General features: G+C 33.1%; 1 protein-coding gene and 1 pseudogene across 1 annotated transcript in view; both read right to left on the bottom strand.

Moving 5' to 3' along the window:
* Positions 1-3,222, bottom strand: part of LOC134684602 (heat shock 70 kDa protein 12A-like) — a 34,846-nt gene extending 31,624 nt beyond the window's left edge. Inside the window, exon 1 of the mRNA XM_063543901.1 lies at positions 2,977-3,222. Coding sequence (XP_063399971.1) covers positions 2,977-3,222 — 246 coding nt within the window. The remainder of the gene's footprint in view (positions 1-2,976) is intronic.
* A 10,947-nt stretch (positions 3,223-14,169) lies between these two features.
* On the bottom strand, positions 14,170-15,878 carry LOC134684601 (myb/SANT-like DNA-binding domain-containing protein 4; annotated as a pseudogene).
* Positions 15,879-22,663: the final 6,785 nt, after the last annotated feature.

The following is a 22,663-nucleotide window of genomic DNA, read 5'->3' as shown; positions in this document are numbered from 1 at the left end:
ATCAAAAAAGTTACAGGCTTCAACCAGTTTCAGGTTTATCAAATGGTAAAAGAAATACTGATTTCTGATTACTAGTAATAAGTCTGGTCACGCATCATCTTTCACGATCAAAATAATGCGTTTCCTGATCTTTCACGATCAAGTTTGATGGATATTCAACAAATTCAAGGTTTTCATATACAAATTAATGCTTTTAAGAGGAGAACATACCAAAGATAACATTTCAAATATATCACGATGAACTGAAACATGACCATTATAGTAGCAAAAAGCGTGTTATTTGTAATGCGCCTTTTGTGTTTTTTCATAAAGTACTGCTTATTTCCTCTTTCTTATTTCACAGTTATGTTGAGGAAGTTAAACCATTTTGACAGACATATTTTTTTTATTCGGATTTGTTCCGCGTTTTGAAAATTAAGCAATATTTTTAAAGATTCTGACCTAGAATTCCCATTAAATGTCTTTCACGATCCGTTACCAGAGATTTCACGATCGTCGCTCAATACTTGACCACCGTTAGATATTCTTTCACGCTCATTTCTCTCGATAAACCGAATGACACCCGTGATATTGATGTGCAAAACAAAAATTACAAGCGAAATAAAAAATATCCCCACTAATCATTAATCGCCGTAAAACGTAAACATTTGACGTTACCATTTCACGTCGTCCAAAAAATACCGTTTTATATAACAGCTCGCAAATATTATTTAGTTTGTATCAATAAACATGAGATCAGGTAAAAAGTCGTTAATTATCCATTTATTTCAACATCAAATTTATTTTAAATTCTTCTCAGTAATTCTATTGTTTTTCCTGCGATAACCAGGGGCAAACATACAAAAAAACGTATGACGGCAGATCGTAAAATTCCGACGTTATACAGCGGACAGAGTGCCTACCATTTGAGACGCAATATCGTGCGTAACGTCAATACAAGAAATTTCGTATCGACATATTGCGAATTTAACAAATATAGTTTCTATATTCTTTTGCATGTAGTACAGGATATAATTGGATACTTCCCAGTTTATCGAAAGTTATTTCTAGTCTTGAGTGTTCATGTATATATATTACAAAATATATGGATTAGGCCTACTTTTATATGATAAAAATGCAAAAGCTGCTTCAGGTTTACTCAAGGTCACTTCCGGTTGTCATTTTTCAAGTCATATGGCTTTATAATGAACAAAGTTGAAGTTATAATTAAATTACTTTATATTCAGACATTTCAGAGGTACTAACTCCTCTATAAGATGTCATTAAATTGTATCAGATCAAAGGTATCATATATGCATTGCAATAAACTAAAACATTTTGCACTTGTTCTTTTATTTGTAACTTTCAAAGTGTTGGAGTAAATGCAAACACAAGCAAAAGCCTTCACCTTTTACCTTGAACCAATTTTCTAAGTATGGACCGAAGGGTCTCAAATAAAAACATTGAGTTAAACATACATAGCGACAAATTTATTTTGTAAAGGTAGATAACTCCTATAAAATTTCATCGAATTACTTCGATCCAAATTTGCCGAATATTCCTGACTATGTATTATAAACAAACATTTTAATAAAAAGAATTTTGTCGATTGTCATTTTGTTACGAAGGTGATGCACACATTTTTAATAAACAGTGAAAAAGGAGATAAGTTGAAATAACTCTTACAAAGAAAATTGTTAATCTCAGCAGGGTGAAATTTAAAACGCAACAAAGAGAGGCAGAAGATATTAGAAGGAAGAGGGGACATTCAACCTTTATAAATAAAAATAAAAAAACTGACAACACCATGGCTAAATTGAAAAAAGACAAAAAGACGAACAATAATACACACGACACAGCATAGAAAACTAAAGAATAAACAACACGAATCCCACCAAAATCTAGGGGTGATCTCAGGCGCTCCGGAAGAGTAAGCAGATCCTGCTCCACATGTGGCACCCGTCGTGTTGCTTATGTTATAACAAAGCCGGTAAATAGTCAAATTGGGAAGGTCACATTCATGAAAGGGAAGGGGATTGTAGTTACGACGCAAGGAACATATCCAATATCATTTGTGAAACGGTAATTTTTTTATAACGGTCAACAAACTCGTCATTGCGTCCGAAAAAATTACGAAGGGATGATTTCAACTTCACAATTTGGAACTCTTGCTTTAATATCTTACTGGTGAGCAGCAACCATCTATCAAGAAAATCATGATAGGAAATGCAAGCACGGGAATATCGCATCAATTAGGAGATATATACCCGTATGCAGGCGCTGCTGTAACGTTGCTTCTTAGAAATGGAAGGTTCCTAATTGGAATGCTGAAATCATCTCTTTTTTTGTAAAGTTTTGTTTTCAACCGACCCTCATTGTCAAGTCAAGATATGAGACCGACTCAACTGTATCTGTTGTATCCTTTATCTCTAGTTCGATTGGATAGATGCGTTCAACATAGTCACCAAATTTTGAATTATTTAGTGAAAGAACATGGTCATCAATTATATAGGTTATACGATACAATATGAGAAATATCTAAGCGGCATATTGCGAACCAAATATTTATCGCAAGAATAAAATTAGTCGGAAAACATTAATTAAAATCAGAACAAATACAATAGGTCTTTCAACAGAACAGTGAAAAGACCTAATAATCAGAAGAAATATATTATAGGTCTTTCCACAGAAACGTTGAAAGACCTTATAATAATAAAAAAAATCAATTGTTCAAAGAGTGTCTTTCAAAAGCGCAGTAACTGTCCAAAAAACTGTAAGAAATCCAAGCAACATCTTGCGAAACCACTATACCGCATGAAAAGATTTGTCGAAAGAAAAAAAAAATGAGAACTTTCAACGGACCGGGTCTATAATAAAGATCCAATTAACAAAACATATTTTATTCAGTCTATGAAATCATATATCTTTACTCACATTTTTATATAAATCCAGTTTAAAACGTCTAAATATATAGAAATCCTTGGCTCCTTCTCTTACCAATTCAGCATATTTATTCTCTGCTTTGTATCCAAATCTAATCTTTTTTTCATTTTCAATAAGTAACACACTGGTGGGAGTTTTGTCTGTTGTGAGACTGGATTGTCCGGAATTCCATGGATCATTGCAAGTTATATTTATATCGTTTTTCTTAAAATCTATGTCCTTTTTTTCTGCGTATGCATATGCTGAATAAGTAGTCCCAATATCAAATGCTACGACCAATTTATAATCTGGAGAAAGCATTGTTGTTAGTATGAGGGTATCACTGCAAAAAGTAAAGAAAGGACTTGTATCAAATGAAAACAAAATATTTAAATATCACAAAAATACAAAGTCAAATATGACATTATATAATAATCTCAACAGAATTCGATTTTCAAAATCCGAAGATACAATACAGATGCATGCTTAATTTTTTAAACGAAAATTCATGCGTTTTCTCACGTTTATAAGCTGATGAGCTGTTGCTTGCTAAAAGCTGACATAACAAGATGATAAAAGTTTCAGTTAAAAAATCATAATACAATCTTTAGTGTGATTATTTTATTTTATTTCTTTTCACTTTTTCTTTTTTTGAATCTTTTCTCTTATATAAAGATAAAAGGAGAAGCTGCTATGTATGCGACTTGTTAATCGATAAAAGGAGAACATAGCTAATTTGTAAAAGAAAAAAACGGCGTTTTGCATTTGCGCCGATTTTTTTTTTATTTGCGCCGATTTTTTTTACAGGTAAATAACAGGTAAATTACAGGTGAAATGATATAAGAAAATGTGGTATGAGTGCCAATGAGACAACTCTCCATCCAAGTAATGTTATTTTCATTTATCATTTTAAAGACTTATTCCGTTAGCCAGTTGTACATATGTTATAAATTGTCATGCAATCATAACATGTATATAATTGTTGTCTCCTGCTTAAAATCAAGAAGTAAAAACCTAAGATAAAAGCACTTTGTTTATTCTAAAATGACGAATTAAAATATATGTACAGCATTCAAATCCCTAAAAACGAAATACATTCAAATCATAAATCTGTTCTTTCCGAGTATGTATAGGCAACACGTCTTTCTTATGATTTCGTCTCTTCTATTTTTGGCGTAATTGTCAATAATGAAGGCCACCTTTTCTTTGTCTGACATACGTACTGGTGGGGGCATTTCTAGAGATAGCATTTTCTCACAAAGAAGCTATTCATCCAAGAGTTCCAAATGGTGAAGTTGAATTCATCCCTTCGTTAAGATTATAAACGCTATCACGAATTGGTTTTCCGTAATGCCGAATGTGTACTTGTACGTTGTCTACAAATGTATGACATTTTCATCAGATGGAGCGGAGCGTCAGACAATGTCAAACGTGAAGCAGTCATCGATTTTATTTAGGGAAAGCCGGAATGGTAACCCGAAACATTGGGATAACCATTTACCAATTGCAATGTCACTTGATTTGTTTATACTCTTTGCTCAGCCAATGTAAAAGTATGAACTTACCTGTAACTTACCTGTAAATCCAATAAGGAAAAAATATATAATCGGCGCAAATGAAAGAATGACAAATTTCAAAATCGGCGCAAATGTCATACTCCCGAAAAAAATTCACGTCTTTTTGACACATTCCCTATCCAGTCCATTCCAATGTATTTGTTAGTCAATGTATATTAAACTTGTATTTTGTGTATCTTCTCAAGGGATGTAGAAAAGACATGTCCTTATAAAGAGAAGCACACCTTAAACCTGTTAGATAATGAGGAACAGAAAGATTCAGTGTCTTTTTGTTTTTTGGAATGTACAAGTACCCGGCCACGTCCACTTATTTGTAATATTGGTATTTTTTTTTATATTAGCCTTTTTTTAACTGATTTTTATTGTTCGTTCTTATGTTTTACTGTTACACCACTGTCCAAGGTTAGGGTGAGGTTTCAGACCCCGCTAACATGTTAAACCTGCCACATTCTCTATGTATGTGCCTGTCCCAAGTCAGGAGCATGGAGTCAGTTTTACAAAAAAAAACTTACGACTAAGATTCATCGTGAGTCATGAACAATTCAGTATACTTACGATCATTCTAAGTCGTAATTTTTTTTTTTTGGTTAAACCGACTCCTGTAATTTAGTGAGAATCGTTTGCTTATGTGTTACATATTTGTTTTTTGGTTATTTTTTCTTTGCATAGCTTAGGCCGTTGGTTGTCTCGCTTGAATCGTTTGACATTGCTATTTCGGGTCTTTTTATAACTGACAATACTGTATGGGCTTTGCTCATGTTGAAGGCCGTACGGTTGTTAATTTCTGTGTCATTTTGGTCTTTTGAGTGGAGAGTTGTCCCATTGTCAACCATACTACACCTTCTTATGTATAATACATGCATTGAACAAAATGACTAAAACCACTACACTTCCATCATTTTTCGGATTGCCCAAAGATAGATATGTTATTATTCTATGTTTTCATGATATATTCATCTTTTGTCTTAGATTAAAAATAAAACTGTAAGAACCGAAAGTCATCGCCCCCTATCCTGTCGTTCCCTGTTGAAAAAAATCAATATTTAGATCAATTTAACAATCAGTGTAAGTACAATGTATGCACCAAATTACTCAATGTTCTAAATAATAATATGAATGGTACTACTTTCTACTGCATACAATTTATTTTACAAATAAAGGGTTAACAAAAATGGAAGTTTATGTACATTTTGAAAGTCAGCAGCCAAATTTACACATCAATAATTTCTACTCTTACAATTCTCAACTATTTTTTTGTGCTCAACGTATGTAGTAAAAAGCATGTATATGTCCTCTCTGTACCGGAGTGAGCATTTAGTTGTTCCCTTGTCCGTCTATACATACGTACATAGGTCCGTCCGTCTGTACGTCCCAAAATTGGATTACGATCTCTAACTTTAGTTTACCTAAACCAAATGTTAAGAACTTTATATACACAATGCTTAACACCACAAAACACAGGTCAAGTTTGATTTAAATTGCGCCACTTTATACAAGAGTTATGCTCCTTAACAAGAAAAGGAAAAATAGCTGAATTGTTCGTTTCCGATCTCGAACTTTAGTTTGCTTCAACCAAATATTATAAAACTTATAAACAATGATTATTACCACAAAACACAGACCCAGTATACATTTTGGTGAATTCTTTTTTCTGTTCTTAGGTTATGCTCCTTTACAATTGAAAAATATGCTGATTTTTTTGGTTTCCGATCACTAAGTTGAATTTGTTTCAATTCAATGTTATAATGCATTATTATAATGATTATTGCCACAAAACTCAGTTTAACCCTCTTAGTGCGTAGCTAAATTTCAAAACATTGTCCAGAAACGGGTCAATTTCAGTAAAAAATATCAAAAACAGTAAATTGTTATTCAGTCTTGTATTACAGCATGTTAACTCAAATAATTGAAGAATTACTAAACATAAAACCAAGATGTGTATATTTTTCAAAAAATAACGTTATTTATATGACATAGACGGCGTGCACAAAGTTGACGGCCCTGTAAAATGCGCTTTTCAAAGTACCTTTACACAACCGCGTTAAACATATTTTTTAAATAGAAAGTATTTTTTATGATAAAATGATTAGAGCCAGATACTAAAATCCACATGATTAAAAAGGTTATCAAAATTAAATCTATAAAGAATGAAACGAACATGGAAAACACGACAAAAACATGTGTAACTTGTAACATTAAATAAGCATGAAATATAGTTTTTGACCTGAAATTTGTACAAATTCAACATATATTCCTGCATTTTCGTACAAATTTTATTTCGGATTCGGACTATGAAGTCATACGAACTTCACTTAAAAAAAATCAAAATCGAACATTGTGGATGAGTTTGGAATGTAGTTCGTTATGTGTAACAAGTAGTAATTTGGAAGGATTAATATCAGAAAAGGGAGAAAACGGTGAAAAAAATATGTAGTTGCAATTTTCTTATTTCGAAATGACTCGATATTCCAAATGTGCAAAAAAAGAGGTTTAAAACAATCTGCAAAATATGAATGATTCGATAGTACAGGCTAAACACCGGATTTTTTTAAATGTCCAGCTACTATGTTACAGTTTAAAGAAATGACGTTTTAACGCAATTTTCTGAATAGGGTCTACAATATAGTCGCTTATTATTTCCTTTACACTGCTCTTAGCATGTATTTACTTAGATTTTCAGAATGTGCATTTCCTGTACTTTGTAGTTCGAAAAAATTACACATGCTGAACGTTTATTTTTTAAATTATGTGATAAACTTCGTGTCCAGTGTTTTTGTTACGCTTACGTTTTCTTAGGGGGTTTCACCGACGTCGTAAATGATTTTAGCTATTTGAAGTTACGTTTGTGGACTCAGCTTTGTGCACGCCGTCATAACGTAACGTCATGATAATGATTACGTCACGTCCTAAGTAAGTTTCGCGCTTTTCAATTTACTTGACGTCAAGCACTTTGCAGTGTTTTGAAGAGAAAAAAAAAACGTTTAATTTTTGCAAAACAGCACTTTACTTTACAAAATTTCAAGTCAGTTTTACTTATTTTCGGATCAATCAAATATTGCATTGGATAAAAAAAAAACATAAAAAATATGACATTGCGTAATCCAAGTGTAATACACAATACATGTCATATACAACATGACAAATAATGTACACACAACTTTTGTATAATACTTCCATTATTTATGGTAGACTTGATGACACTAAGGATTGTTTTTAACTTTGAATTGGGGTTTTCTCATTGTCTATGCCCATACGGTTGCCTGTTATTGCATATATCCACTTCATTTGAACTTTGGTGGCTAGTTTGTTTTTATGCCCCACCTACGATAATAGAGGGGTATTGTGTTTTCTGGTCTGTGCGTCCGTTCGTCCGTTCATTCGTTCGTCTGTCCCGCTTCAGGTTAAAGTTTTTGGTCAGGTAGTTTTTGATGAAGTTGAAGTCCAATCAACTTGAAACTGAGTACACATGTTCCCTAAAATAAGATCTTTCTTATTAGATATGCCAAATTAGAGTTTTTAACCCAATTTCACGGTCCACTGAACATAGAAAAATGACAGTGCGAGTGGGGCATTCGTGTACTGGGGACACGTTCTTGTTTTTATTTAATTTTTCAATAGTCAGGATTATACATCACCCTCTCACCACCACCTGACTAAGGTGTTACAGTGTTTCAAGAATATAACAACAAAAGACTACCGCTTTACCAAGATATAAATAAACTAAAATATAAATATTTTAGATTTTTTTTGGTCGATCTGATTCTCTCTTTCTTTGGTGGATAGTTGTCTCATTGCCAAATAGACAATCATACCACATCTTCTTTTATATAATATTCAAATGTTTATCTCATTTATATACAAATTTCATCAGCCAACTTATTTTGATTAATTAAATATGATACTGATTTGATAACATTATTTTTAAACAATTCTTTATAACTTAAACATAAATTCTCCCGAAGATTTTATATTAGGGACATTATAAAAGGAAGTGTGCAAATTATTCTGCGTTATCTCCGAAATAAATTACAGAAAGTATCAGTTGCCAGTCACATCCCGTTTCAATAGCAATTGATGCACACTTATTTCTATTTCTGTGAGAAGTAAACTCTATTATTTTGGTATATAAAAGTGGGGTCGCCCCGATATTCCGACACCCCATTGGTCCGACACCCCATTTATCCGACACTCTAATAGTCCGACAAAGGTTGATAACTGCAGTATGATAGAAAAATCTACTTCATGAGGGTGTGGATTTGGATTTACAGAATAATGGTCAAAATATAAAGAATATAGAAAAATGGACCACAAATAGAGAAAAGAGAATAATGATGTGCTAAAATATAGAGAATAATGAGCAACAAGTATAAAGAATAGAGAAAAAGTCCTAAAAATGAAAGAGTACAGAAATGAATGACGCCAATCCCCTAAAATTCAGACACTCCTTCGTAGAATTGTTGACGTGGTATTTGAACCACTCTTTCTTATGAGTTTACAAAAACAGATTAAACCATTCCACCGATCTGGTAGTACTATGAGAAATCGAGAACCTTGCAAGTTTTGGTAAACTAATACAAAGGAGGGGTGAAAGATATGGAAGGGACAGTCAAACTCATAGATCGAAAACTAGACTGACAACGGCATGGCTAAATAAGAAAAAGAGAAACAGAAAAATAATAGTACACAAGACGCAACATAGAAAACTACAATATGTGTTCTATATGTAAACACATTTTGTCATCAGCAGTGCAAACTCTCATCATAAAGAATAATGTCATGTGCGGATTAGGTCTCTGATTCTGATATAGTCAAAACTGTAAAAAAAAAAATCATTTTACCATAAAGAGGGACTATCGTTTTCAAGCATCATTATTTCCATTCATCTATGCTGTACACGGGCTTAAAGATGGAAAACTTAAAAAGAAACTGAAAACAATATTTCGAAATGTTAATTCCATCACACCCGTATATTGGTGAGTTTAAGTTTATATAAACATCGATGATAAAATTGTCCAAACGGTGATAATTTTTCTTTACAAAAAAAGACTTTACTAAAGTTGAAACTTCTATAAAAATTGATGAAATGTATACTGTCAGTCTGAATTTGAACTGAATATAGTCGTGAAACATCTGCCACTGGACATAAGACAAATAGATTACTACCCAGCATGTACAAATATACATGTTCATGTACTGTTTACATCTATACTATACTAAGAGAAGATACTGTATGGTCTGATTTAGCCGCAACTCCTCTGAAACTGTATAAAGTCAGAAATATTGTGATATGACGATATACATGTAATGTTATGTACATCCTAAAGTTGCCTTCGAAACTTTTTTTTTCCACAGAAAACGACAGTCTTTAAGAAAATATCAAAAATTCAAAGACCGTTATCGATCCGTATTTCATATACGATTTTGCTCATGCTAAGGCGCCGTACTGAATGCGCAATCTATGTTTTGATGGATCATCTCTTTCGGTAATATCAATGGATTTTACGTAGCTCATACGGTTATTGAGTTAAGAGGCTTACAGACTATTGAAAATCACACTTTAATAAAATAAAGCTAGCACACTCTTTTATTCACGTCCTAACTCAGGAGCCTGTAATTCAGTGGCTGTCGTTGGTTCATGTCTGACACATTTATTTTTCATAAATTAAATTGTTACTAGAACACACCCGCGAAATCGCGGGCATTCAGAGCGTATTTGAAAGGATGTAAAGTGTTGTGGGAAGAATTTTGTAAAAAATTTAATGACTTGAGAATATCAGGAAAAGTATCAAAAGTCATAGGTACTTGGGGACAGGAAAATGTTTTTTTAACCCTCCTCGTTTATTTCCAAAATTCCCATTTTTTGTTTTATATTAATTTCATTATGAACATACATTTAGTGTACATGTATTAATGAACATTCCAGTCAGGAGCCTGTAATTCAGTGGTTCAGTGATAAATGTTTTTCGCACATTTTTTGTACATAAATAAGGCTGTTAGTTTTCTCATTTGAATTGTTTTACATTGTCATCTCGGGGCCTTTTATATCAGACTATGCAGTATTGGCTTTTGCTTATTGTTGAAGGCCGTAAGGTCACCTTTAAATGTAAATTTCGGTGTCATTTTGGTCTCTTGTGGAGAGCTGTCTCATTGGAATTCATACCACATCTTCTGTTTTTTTGTAAAACATTTAGTGACTTGAGAATTTCCAAAAAGGTATCAAAAGTCATAGGTAATTTGGGACAGGATAATTGTTTTTCTAGTCCGGCTCCTCCCTTTTCCACAAAACAATCCTTTTTTTTTGTTTGTTCTCTATTAATTTTAATGACACATGAATAATTTTAGCGCTTATCTGTATATTATGAACATTCATTAAAGGGAGTCGGGGCAGAGGCGGATTTAGCCCCCCCCCCTTTTCTTGTAAATAATTGGTTGCATATATAGGGAATCACTGAAGCATGACCGGAGCGGGACCTTCTTAAGCAGTCAAAGGGCCCCTGCGTATGAAAATTTTTGGATCCGCCACTGCGGAGAGGCCCTGATCCCAATATCCCGGGCTTAAAAACATGAAATCCCGAGGTTCTGAATTTCTATACAAATAAAATATCTCGTCATCCCGAAATTCGAAAAAAAAATTCACGGATCCGGAAATGGTCAAGCCTGAAATTTCGATCTTAAAAACACCCGTTCCAAACGTCCCGAAAGTGTATTTTCTTTTTACAGTCGATTTTCAGTTTAATAATTGATCCACAGCGGTCATTGATATATTATTCAGACCCTCTCTATTAAATAAACCCTGTGACTGCCGTGAATGACTCATATTTATCAAATGTTCATGAATTGAGGAAAAAACGTAATTTTTTACTGCATGTTTATCACAATTAAAAAAAATCCTCTATTTACAGTTTTATAAAGTTTGGGTCACATAATCTCCCTGCAAAATGAAACCAAATGCCGTTTTGAAAAATAGGGGTCCATGAACTCGTTTTCAAATTAAATCAGTTTGAGTGATAAAAATCAGTCGAACAATGCATCTTTTCCCGATATGTCACAGTTTGACGTCGCGAAAATAACAAATTACGTTAGCAACGTCATTACCTTCCCTGTAACTGTATCGTATGCCCTTAAATTTCCCGAGACGCTAGGCAAGGGAAATTTTGTCCCAAGACTTGTTTTTTTTGCAAATACCCCTCCATAACATGATATATCTGTTTAATTACACCGAATAAATTTTAATTTAAACTCTCTGTACTAGGAAAACGAAATATTTATTTGAGGACAAGTACTGTCATAAAATGTACCGCGGGAACTATACAGGTACGTATACGTGTTCGCGCTGTCTTTATGTAACGTCATATCCGGAAAAAAAGACGGGAAGATGCTCGCGAGGGTAAAAAAGGAATATCCAAAATGGCAAATACCATGGTATTTGAGGCATATTCACCGGCAGTGGTGAAAAAAAGGCTGGCCCCGTATTCACAAAACTATCGTAACTCTACGACTGTCGTAAGGTAAGGTTTACGATATCGTAAGTTGTAACTTGTATTCATGAAAGAAACTTACGATGCGAGATGTTGTAAATATTGTTATAGACTTACGACTGCTCGAGGCCTGTCGTAAGTTGCAAAGTTACTATCGCAAATATGGCGGCAGCGCTAATGTTGAGAGAAAATCATAGATTTTTTAGACGAGAACGGGTATTTCTAGATAGATCTAACCCCCTAGATAGGCCTAATGACTTTTTATTGAGGGCATACAGATTTCCGAGGCATAAAATAATTGAGCTGTGCAATGAACTTAGACCAGATTTATAGAAGGCAACTCTTAGGTCTCATAGTATTCCTGCTTTTCGTTTCTATGCAAGTGGTAGTTTCCAGAATGTCATTGGGGATGTATTTGGATTGAGCCAACCAATTATCAGCAGATGTATAAGTGATGTTACAGACGCTTTAGTTAGAAGGATAAATCAGTACATAAAGTTCCTAGATGAAGCCGAAAGAAGAACGAATAAAAGTGACTTTTACAAGATAGCGCATTTTCCGAATATAGTGGGTGTCATTGATGGTACTCATATACCAATCAAGGCGCCCAATGACAATGAATATCAGTATGTAAACAGAAAGAATTTTCATTCAATAAACGTTCAGTGTATATGTGATGCCAACTTCAAAATTATCAACGCTGTCTTCAGGTGGCCCGGCAGTACACATGATTCCTATATCTGGAATAACTCACAAATTTGCAGGCAGTTTGAAGAAGGTGACATCGCTAATGGCTGGCTCTTTGGTAAGTCAATATTATACTAGAACTAGACTAAGTACTTAAATATCGGTAACAACAATTGTCCCAACACTCTTGGCCCATAAAAATTGACAATATTTTTATAATAATTTCCTGTTTATTGGAAGATCTTTTTTTATTCTGTTTGAGTTAAGGTTACATTTTTAGAAAACCCTTCTGGAGCACCTAATATCAACCTATTAAAGTTGTTGGTGGGGTTCTTGTTGCTTATTCTTTAGTTTTTCTATATTGTGACTTGTGTACTATGGTTTGTCTTCCCATGTTTATACGGGTATGGTGACATAACATATCTTCCTGTTGATTGTTTCATAATGCACGAGCACGTAAAAAAAAACATGGTCTTTATTTTTTACATGCACATTAACGTGTTCTCACATTGAATATGCATTTAGTTTGACGCAGAACATTACACCAGTAGAAGATTGAGGTGCCTGAGTGAGTGTAATCTCTTTTTGTTTGTACGTTAAACCAGTAGCAGATTCAGGTGCCTGAGTGAGAGTACAATCTCTTTTTGTTTGTACGTTAAACCAGTAGCAGATTCAGGTACCTGAGTGAGTGTAATCTCTTTTTGTTTGTACGTTAAACCAGTAGCAGATTCCGGTGCTTGAGTGAGTGTAATCTCTTTTTGTTTGTACGTTAAACCAGTAGCAAATTCAGGTGGCTGAGTGAGCGTAATCTATTTTTGTTTGTACGTTAAACCAGTAGCAGATTCAGGTGGCTGAGTGAGTGTAATCTCTTTTTGTTTGTACGTTAAACCAGTAGCAGATTCAGGTGGCTGAGTGAGTGTAATCTCTTTTTGTTTGTATGTATCTCCTTTATTCACCATAAAACCGATGACAAAAAAAATATAAACCCACACTCGGCAAGTGACTGGTTTTGAAATAATTATTTTTGTTGATTTACAGGTGAAAGTGGTTATGCTTTAAAACATTGGATGTTAGTTCCATTTATGAACCCCTCTACGCCAGCTGAAGAGGAGTTTAATAGAAGACATTGACGAACAAGGGTGACAATTGAGCAGCTGTTCGGAATCGTAAAAACTCGCTTTAGGTGTGTTCACAAAACAGGGGGATGCCTGTGTTATGTTCCAGCAAAATGTTGCAGAATAATTGCAGCTGTATTTATTTTGCACAACATATGTGTGGATAATAAGATACCATGTCTTGAAAATGACAATGTACCAGATGAATACAATGACCTAAATCCGCCTTTGAACGAAGGTGTAGTATGTGGTAACGGACAACAGCTCAGAAGAAATCTCGCCGCTCAGTTCGTTTGAAAAAATGAACAGCAATAAAAAAGATAAATTTAATTCAAATACTGTTTCACTATTTTTATTTTCACACTCACCAAGAAACAGCTTTATCAGAACAAAAAATATGATTAAGATTTTTTACATCTGTAGGTAGCTCATCATGGAACCAGATTGAGAGTTAAATGGGGAACATAGATTAAAGTTCTGTTGACTCAGTTGTTTGTCCTCTTCTAATTTGAACCTCTTGGTTTCAATTTCCAAACGACTTTTCTCTATGTTAAGTCTATCTTGCTCTACTTGGAGTCTCCTTTTCTCGACAACGAGCCGTTCCGTTTCAATAATCATTTTTTCCTTTTCCACTTCAAGCAGCTCTTCATTAACACTTTTCCCTACTGTTACCGATCTTTTTCCTTTTGATGAGGTGGCTGTTGCACTGGAACAACTACTCACTGCAATTAAAAATTATCAATGAGCATATTTTTAGATGAGAAAGAACAAATTTAAGACACACAAAAAAACAACAATAAATATGAACAAAATTAGTGACACTATACATTAGTATTTTTAGAAACCTAAAAACATAGGCTAATGGTTCTTTGTAAACTTCATCTTAATCATTGATCAATTTTATACAGTGAAAGCTATACTCACAGGCGCTTGAGTATAGACATCCTTTAACATTTATGTGTGGTTGATTTCTCATTGTAATATCTTTATTTGTGATTTTGTATGTGAATTAAAATTGAACGAAGTCTTGGGTAATTTCAATACCATTATCATTTTGTCAACTGTGACATATTTAAATTGACCATATAAATGATTGGGAATATATTTATCTAAAACTGAAGGAAAATTCGTTTTTATAAAACATAAGCCATTTTCAAGTGTGTAGTTATTACAAATTATGGAACTTACCTGGCTTAGCTGGTATATATGTTATCTTTGGGCTTTCATTGTTGTTTAGGCATATAGTAACAGTCTCCTCAGGAAATGATATTTGGTGTACACAGGAAACGGCAGTGTCTGTTAAAAAATAAGATCATTTATCATATTCAAAAAAAGCTCTTTGGATGACTCGAGGATGATAATGTAATATAATAATAAAGTTTATTGTTTTCTATTTGGTATTAAATTTATATATAAAGATCCATGTTGTTACATCTTTCTCAATTTGTCAACCGTTAATGGCAGTCAATGAAGTTTAAGAACATCAGTTGTTCTACCTGCGTAGAAGATGCGTTTTGTTAAATATACTTTTGCTAAAAGATTTAAAATTTGTATTTGTTAATCCAAAACCAGCTCGCTTCAGATTTTGAAATAATAGGAAAGTTGAATAAATTAATAAGAAGAGAGGGTCCGAGAGGAATGTTAAACCATTGTAATAAACGTATCTCACCTCCTCTTTCATTTACATTCGGTAAATCTGTCGTTTCTATCCCGCCACTAATACCATTTATTGCTGTTGGTCCAAGTATTCCCAAAACAACACGCTCTGTCTCATCCGGATCATTACTTAAGTCAAATGGGCCGCCTCCAGTTTTGTTCAGTGATCTCTAATGTTGGGAATTCTTTTTCTTTGTTTCACTTTTAATATATGTCCACTTTCTTTTTATTTCTTCTTTTGATCTTTTAACTTGGGACACTGCGTTTACTTCCTCAACAATCTGTTGCCATCCGCGTTCTTTTGCTTGATGAGTGTCAGTGTTGTTGAAGCTGGAAAATAGCAATGTTTGTCTTTGGTGTATACCGTCCGTTAATACCTTCAGTTCGTCCTTCATAAAATTTGGCCTTCTTGGCGTTGACATGTTGTTGGGTTTTGACGGTTCGAATTGACGTACTGAATGACGTCATACATTTTTTCTTCTGACGTCGAAGAAACAGGAGTCTCCCGTCTCCCGCCGTTTCCTTTTCAATCTTAACTCTAAACGGACAAACCAATCGATAAGTTTTAAAACGCTAACGGTCTATTTTTTCTTAAATAAGATGCAACTTCTTGAAAACTGACGCATGTTAGAACAATTTATTTAAGGTGGTACCTAACACTTGAACTAAAATTAATTTGGCTCGTTTAATTTTCTTAAAATTTTGACGAAGAATTTACTTTGAGCCTTTTGACAAAAATATAAAAATTTCAAAAAATTTGAACCAACCGTTTAATCAGAAAAGTACACTGGTTATATAGTAGTTTGACAAAAACTTATTTTGATCACTGAGAAGCTTAATATTCCCTTAAAAACACAACGTCATTAAAACGTTCTGCTGATTTTACAGAGTTATCTCCCAGTAGTGTTAGGTACCACCTTAAAGAAAATCTTCATTTGACTAATTGTTTGAATACAACAAAATTTTCCAGCATTTATCATAATAACAATAGCAACTTATTTCAGAACGTCTTTTATATATATATCAGACGTACTTATAAATATAATTATTTTCTGTGACTGTATCTTACATTAAGTTGTATGATCCTTTACTATAGATAATTGAGCTGATCTGTAACAATAACATCTCCATGCCTTATATATCATGTACTGTAGTACATGGCTAGATTAAAACAGAAGAGGAAAGGTAATACCCGGCCACTGAAAGCTTTATAATTGTAGAGCCGAGGTGGTCGTGTGGTCTAGCGGGATGGCTGCAGTGCAGGCGATTTGGTGTCACGATATCACAGTAGCATGGGTTCGAATCCCGGCGAGGGAAGAACAAAAAACTTGCGAAAGCAAATTTACAGATCTAACATTGTTGGGTTAATGTTTAGACTAGTTGTATTTAAGGAATGACTGTAATATTTTTTCTGTCTTTGAAGAAATAAAATAAAAAATTTGGTGCACACTGAATAACGCGCGTAATTTTTCCAGGCCCCCTGGATACGCCGGCCTAACTTACCATATGATGAAAGTAACAGGAACTTTAAATCACATCTGCTCGTTTTGTAGTAAAACATTAAAAATGCTTCGATGGCCACAGCCTGATACGACCACAGAGGTCGAACAATAAACGAACCAAAAAAAATAGCGGTCGTTTAAAAACAGCACTTTGATGGCCATGTCAACAAACACCTAGACAACAAGCCTTATAAATTTGAGAAATGCGAGAAGTCATTTTTTATCAAACATAATTTAAAACAATATGTACCTAGAAAACAACAAAAAGCAACAGTGTTATTTGTGTAATCAGGAATTTAAAACTTCAAAAGGCCTAGCAAATCACAAAGCAGGAAAACATGACAATACAGTTCACACATTCCAATACTGTGGGAAAACGTTGTAAATGGCCAACCAGTTTTTATAGACATATACAAGTCATAAACTAAAAATTAAAGCAATCCAATAAGTTTTTCAGTTGTTGCAAGTCTTAATTATCACATTAATCTACAATAAAAATTCATCGCATTTTCAAAAATTCTACATCAGAAATGAATGCCAAAACAGTGATGATTCATCGCATCTATAGTAAAAATGGATCGCTTTGAGTAATCGATATTCTATATTATGTAGCTTTTATAACACATATATATTTGAATTTTAATACTCTTAATGTACATTAAAAAGACATATCACAATGAAAATAAGTTAAAACTTTGTTTTAAACCAATCAGGCCCGTAGCCAGGAATTTCCGAAGGGGGGTTCGTTTGACTCACAAACTCGACTTTAATAGTCACAATTCGAACAGAACATCGACTTTAACAGTGCTTATTAATTTTCAAGGGGGGGTTCGTCCGAACCCCTCGAACCCCCCCTGGCTACGGGTATGCCAATTATTTTGGTATTTTCAAAACGTTAACAAATACAGTTTCTCCATGATCCTTTATTCTACAATGAACATACTCGCATACAACAGTGAAAATGAACTTACTGGATTCGTCTTTATATACACTGATGTTACTGAAATTTCTTTAAATAAAATATCTCAATACAAGATACCTATTCATATAATATAGGTATTGGCGTGACAAATTACACAATGAGGACAATGCGTGCATGCATGTTGTAGGAATTATTCAAAAATTAAGACATGAACATGACCGTGTTAATATCGATGATGAGTTTAATTTCATAAAAGAAAATAGAAATAGAAAAATTATAGCGAATTAAAATAATGCTACCAAATATTGTAACAAAGACTATTTTCATGATATTTCAGCTTTTTAGATATATTAACTATTTTAATCATTTTTTTCCCTCCGCTTTCATCCCCGTCTGCCTCTAGTTTTATGTTCTATAGCTCATTTTGTTTCAACTTTTGTTTTGATGCGTGATATTTCGTTTTGTCTTGTATCGTTTTCGTTACAAAGTTTTGACATATTTCGTTTAGTACTATTTTGTTTTGTTTTGTTTTGTTTTGCACTTTACATGCAGGTACCTCAAACGCGATATTGATACTAAGTATTCTTACAATTTTAATGTAAAATTGAAGATTTCAACCTTTAAAAAGATATATATGATCAAAACTGCTCGTCAAGTTTTTAGTATTTTCAAAGTTTGCTTAAACATCTACTTAACTAGATGAAACAAATTTTAGAATTTAAGTATTTGATGAAATTTTCAAAAACTGAAACTTAGAATACTTATATTTCAATACTCTGATAAGAAGAAAAAAACCCTGATCAAAACATTTTTTTACTTTGAATTGTTAAGTGTAACACGGATCGTTCGAGTGCATTTGATATGACATCATATATTGAAAGTGTTTGAATTCAAATTCAAATTATAATTTGATTTCAAATCGGGCACTTGCTGACCAAAATCCTTCTCTGTTACGTAAAATGGTTGTTCTGGTGATTTACGACATTAGCAACTGCGAGAAACTTACAACAGTACTACGACAACGTTGGAGAATACAAAGTTCGACATGTCGTATGCATGTCGTATATTTACGATAAATAATTACGATACGACAAGTTGTATCGTATCTTTACGTTTGAAATGAGGAAAAAATGTTAGAATATGCGAAAAATACACTGGCTATCAGCCAATCAAAAGCTGGCATTCTTATATAAGGTGTAATTATGTAAAATATTGAATGACTGGAGAATTTCAGCAAAAGTATCATAATTTCATAGGTTATTGGGGAAAGGAAAATGCTTCTTTTTTTTTATCCCTCCTCCTTTATTTCCAATATTCCCATTTTTGGGGTTTCTATCAAATTAATATGAACATACATATAGTATGTTATGAACATTCAAGTAAGAAGCCTGTAATTCAGTGGTTGTAGTTTGTTTATCTGTTACATATTTGTTTTTAGTTCATTTTTTTGTAAATAAATAAGGCCGCTAGTTTTCTGGTTTGAATTGTTTTACATTGTCAGTTCGGGACCTTTTAAAGCTGAGTATGCGGTATGGGCTTTGCTCGTTGTTGAAGGTCGTACGGTAACCTGTAATTGTTAATATCTGTGTCATATTGGTCTCTTGTTGATAATGACTGGAGAATTTCAACAAAAGTATCTCATAAGTCAAAGGTTATTTGGGACAGGAAAATGTTTTTTTTTTATCCCTCCTCCTTTATTTCCAATATTCCCATTTCTTGGTTTTCTATCAATTTAATATGAACATACATTTAGAATGTTATGAACGTTCAAGTAAGAAGCCTGTAATTCAGTGGTTTTTGTTTGTTTATCTGTTACATATTTGTTTTTCGTTAATTTTTTTGTACATAAATAAGGCCGCTAGTTTTCTGGTTTTGAATTGTTTTACATTTGTCACTTCGGGTCCTTTTAAAGCTGAGTATGCGGTATGGGCTTTGCTCGTTGTTGAAGATCGTACGGTTATCTATAATTGTTAATATCTGTGTCATATTGGTCTCTTGTGGAGAGTTGTCTCAACATGGCAATCATACCACATCTTTTTTTTTGTATTTCGCTCTTTTTTTTGTACATAAATAAGGCCGCTAGTTTTCTGATTTGAATCGTTTTACATTGTCAGTTCGGGACCTTTTAAAGTTGAGTATGCCGCATGGGCTTTGCTCGTTGTTGAAGGTCGTTCGGTAACTTTTAATTGTTAATATCTTGTCATATTGGTCTCTTGTGTTCCTTTGAATGCGAATATACACCTCAGTCATCATTTCCTAAACATGTTATATTATATTTTATGTAATTTTATACCGGTACTGTGAAAAAAAGAAGTAATTTCAGACTAAATTGGATGCTAAATTGATTTTTTCATAGTTATTTGAACAATGGCTCGGTATTGTTCATTATTAAGATCTTTACACCTGCTCTGCAAGGTTTTTGTGATGCTTATTATATAGAGCATTGGCAATTTAAAGTTGTGTGCTTTGTGCTCTTACAAGTTTTAGGTGACATACCTCTTGTGTTAAAAAAAAATATATTCTTTTTAACACCTTTTACTCACTTTGAAGATATTTTTCGAGTGTTCCTTTTTATTTGAATGTTTTCTTCAATCTTAAATTGTGAGTCTTGTGGCCTGCAAGTTTGATTGTAAATATATACAATTTGAATTGCACTGTATCCTTCTCACCTTGATAACCGAAACCGATTCATTAAGGAACCTATTCATAGCCTAGACAAAACAGTTTACACATTGTACTTACAAATAAACAAACAAAATTGGAAATAGCAAAAAACAACTAACATGATCAAACCTAAATATTAGTTAAAGGCCACATTTATGAAATGTTGTAGGGTGTTCTTTTATTTTTTTATCTGAACACGATTTTTTCATTAACTTTTAAATGGTTTCTTTTACATGTTAAAGTTCACTTCTGTCTTATGTTATGTACTTAAATTATTTTAAACTAGGCGTATTCATAAGCACATGTCCCACGTCAGAAGCATATTGTTAAATGGATGTCTTTTTCGGTGCAGTTAATATTTGCTTTTTGTTTCTGGTTTGAAGAAAAAATGGATTTGTATTTTACTGTTTAAATAGTTTTATAACCGTATTTTGGTGCCCTTAGTAGGATTAGTTTGATGTGAGCCAAGCTTTTATGTTGAAGGCTGTATTATAACATATAATTGCTTACGTCGACCACACTGTGTCTTGATAGAGAGTTTGTATTCATACCACATTTAAAAAGATATTCACTCTAACATTATAGAAATCCATTAGAATAAGGAATAAGTAATCTATAGTAATTCCTTGGGTAGACAATCCTGAGCTTTTCGAAAAGGTCAAAGTTTATTATAGGACAATGACTCAAAAAGGAAACAACACAGAAACAGCTTGAGGTCGTCATACCGTTGGTAATGATGACTGTGCATGCATGTTACATGTCAATCTCTAACAGCCGTGTCCTAAATTTAGATAAGAGAAAAACGAAAGTGCGCATTGACGAGTAAAATTATAATTTGATTGTTTTAGAACGTACGCAAACCGATAGTGTTTGTTTGAAATGGGATCTATAATGTGAACGAATCAAGACGTTAAGGATAGTTACACTGGTGATAAGCGAATGGTCGTAACTAAAGTTACGACCATCCGGAGATGGGAGACAACTCTAGGGATAAGTTTTTCTTTTCCGATTTTCGTGGTGCGCTAAAAGGTTCATTTGAACCAAACCGCTTGTCTCGTACATACTATTCGGCAGTCCGGTGATATTAAAACCAAATTTGATGCGTTAAAACATTCCAATTTTCGTAAAATAGTCATTCAAAAATTCAAGCATGATGGTCGTAACTAAAAAAACAAAAATATTGAGGATGGTCGTAACGTAAATTTGTGATGGTCGTAACTTTGTTTTAAATAAGACCGAATAAGGCAAGTCAAGAGTTTTAAACGTGTCTTTTATTATATGCATACTAGTATTTTATATGATGTATTTCTAAAGAATTTTTTTCATGTTTTACATACAATGTAAAATAAAGCAATTGCAATGCGTGTAACACTTATCAATTCAATTTTTTTTTTTAAAGTTTTCAAATATTAGTTTTGGGGAATTTTGATTAATTTAAAAGTTCGATTTAAAATTCCAAATTTTTCAAATGTCTTGAACCGAACCAGTCAAGAGTTCTAAACGTGTCTTTTGTTATACGAATATATCATATATCATATTATATATTTGTGAAGTTGTTTTCACCAAATAATAAAAAACTAAATGGAGAGAGTGATACCTGTAAAGAAGAAAATTGGAACGAATCGAACGAAACAAAAACAAAATGAAATGAACAGTCATATATTCTGAAAATGTAATGTATAAATTTAACAAAGAGGCAAATAGTAACTATTGAATTAATGTAGGCGTTTAAATTCATTAACAATGTGAATTTCTCAAAAGTGGAGAATTCATTTTAAAACAAGAAACACAGCTCTGGTTATGATAATTCTTAGTTAGAAATAAAAAGGACAAAATGTATCAAATAATTGTTTTAATTACAAAATAAATGAGTTTAATAAAAGGCATTTTTAACAAATTGGACATCATATGAAATAACAGTATCCTGATTTTTTTCCGTTTTGAATTCGCATCTGTTGAAAACATAAACTTTTTGAGGATGTACCTACTAGTTGATTTTTTATAAAATCTTCAATTTAAGAATGATACATTAAGTCGAAAGAGCATTAATAAGGAGTCAAAATACGCTAAAAATATTGCTAGGTTCGAGACTAGAGCATACCCGCGAATTCGCAGGTCCGTACCTGAGTTCAAGAACATAATTACGCTTTATTTTTAGCCT

This window comes from Mytilus trossulus, chromosome 9 (assembly GCF_036588685.1).
Source record: "Mytilus trossulus isolate FHL-02 chromosome 9, PNRI_Mtr1.1.1.hap1, whole genome shotgun sequence".
Lineage (NCBI taxonomy): Eukaryota > Metazoa > Mollusca > Bivalvia > Mytilida > Mytilidae > Mytilus > Mytilus trossulus.
This window is presented reverse-complemented; position numbering and strand designations above follow the sequence as displayed.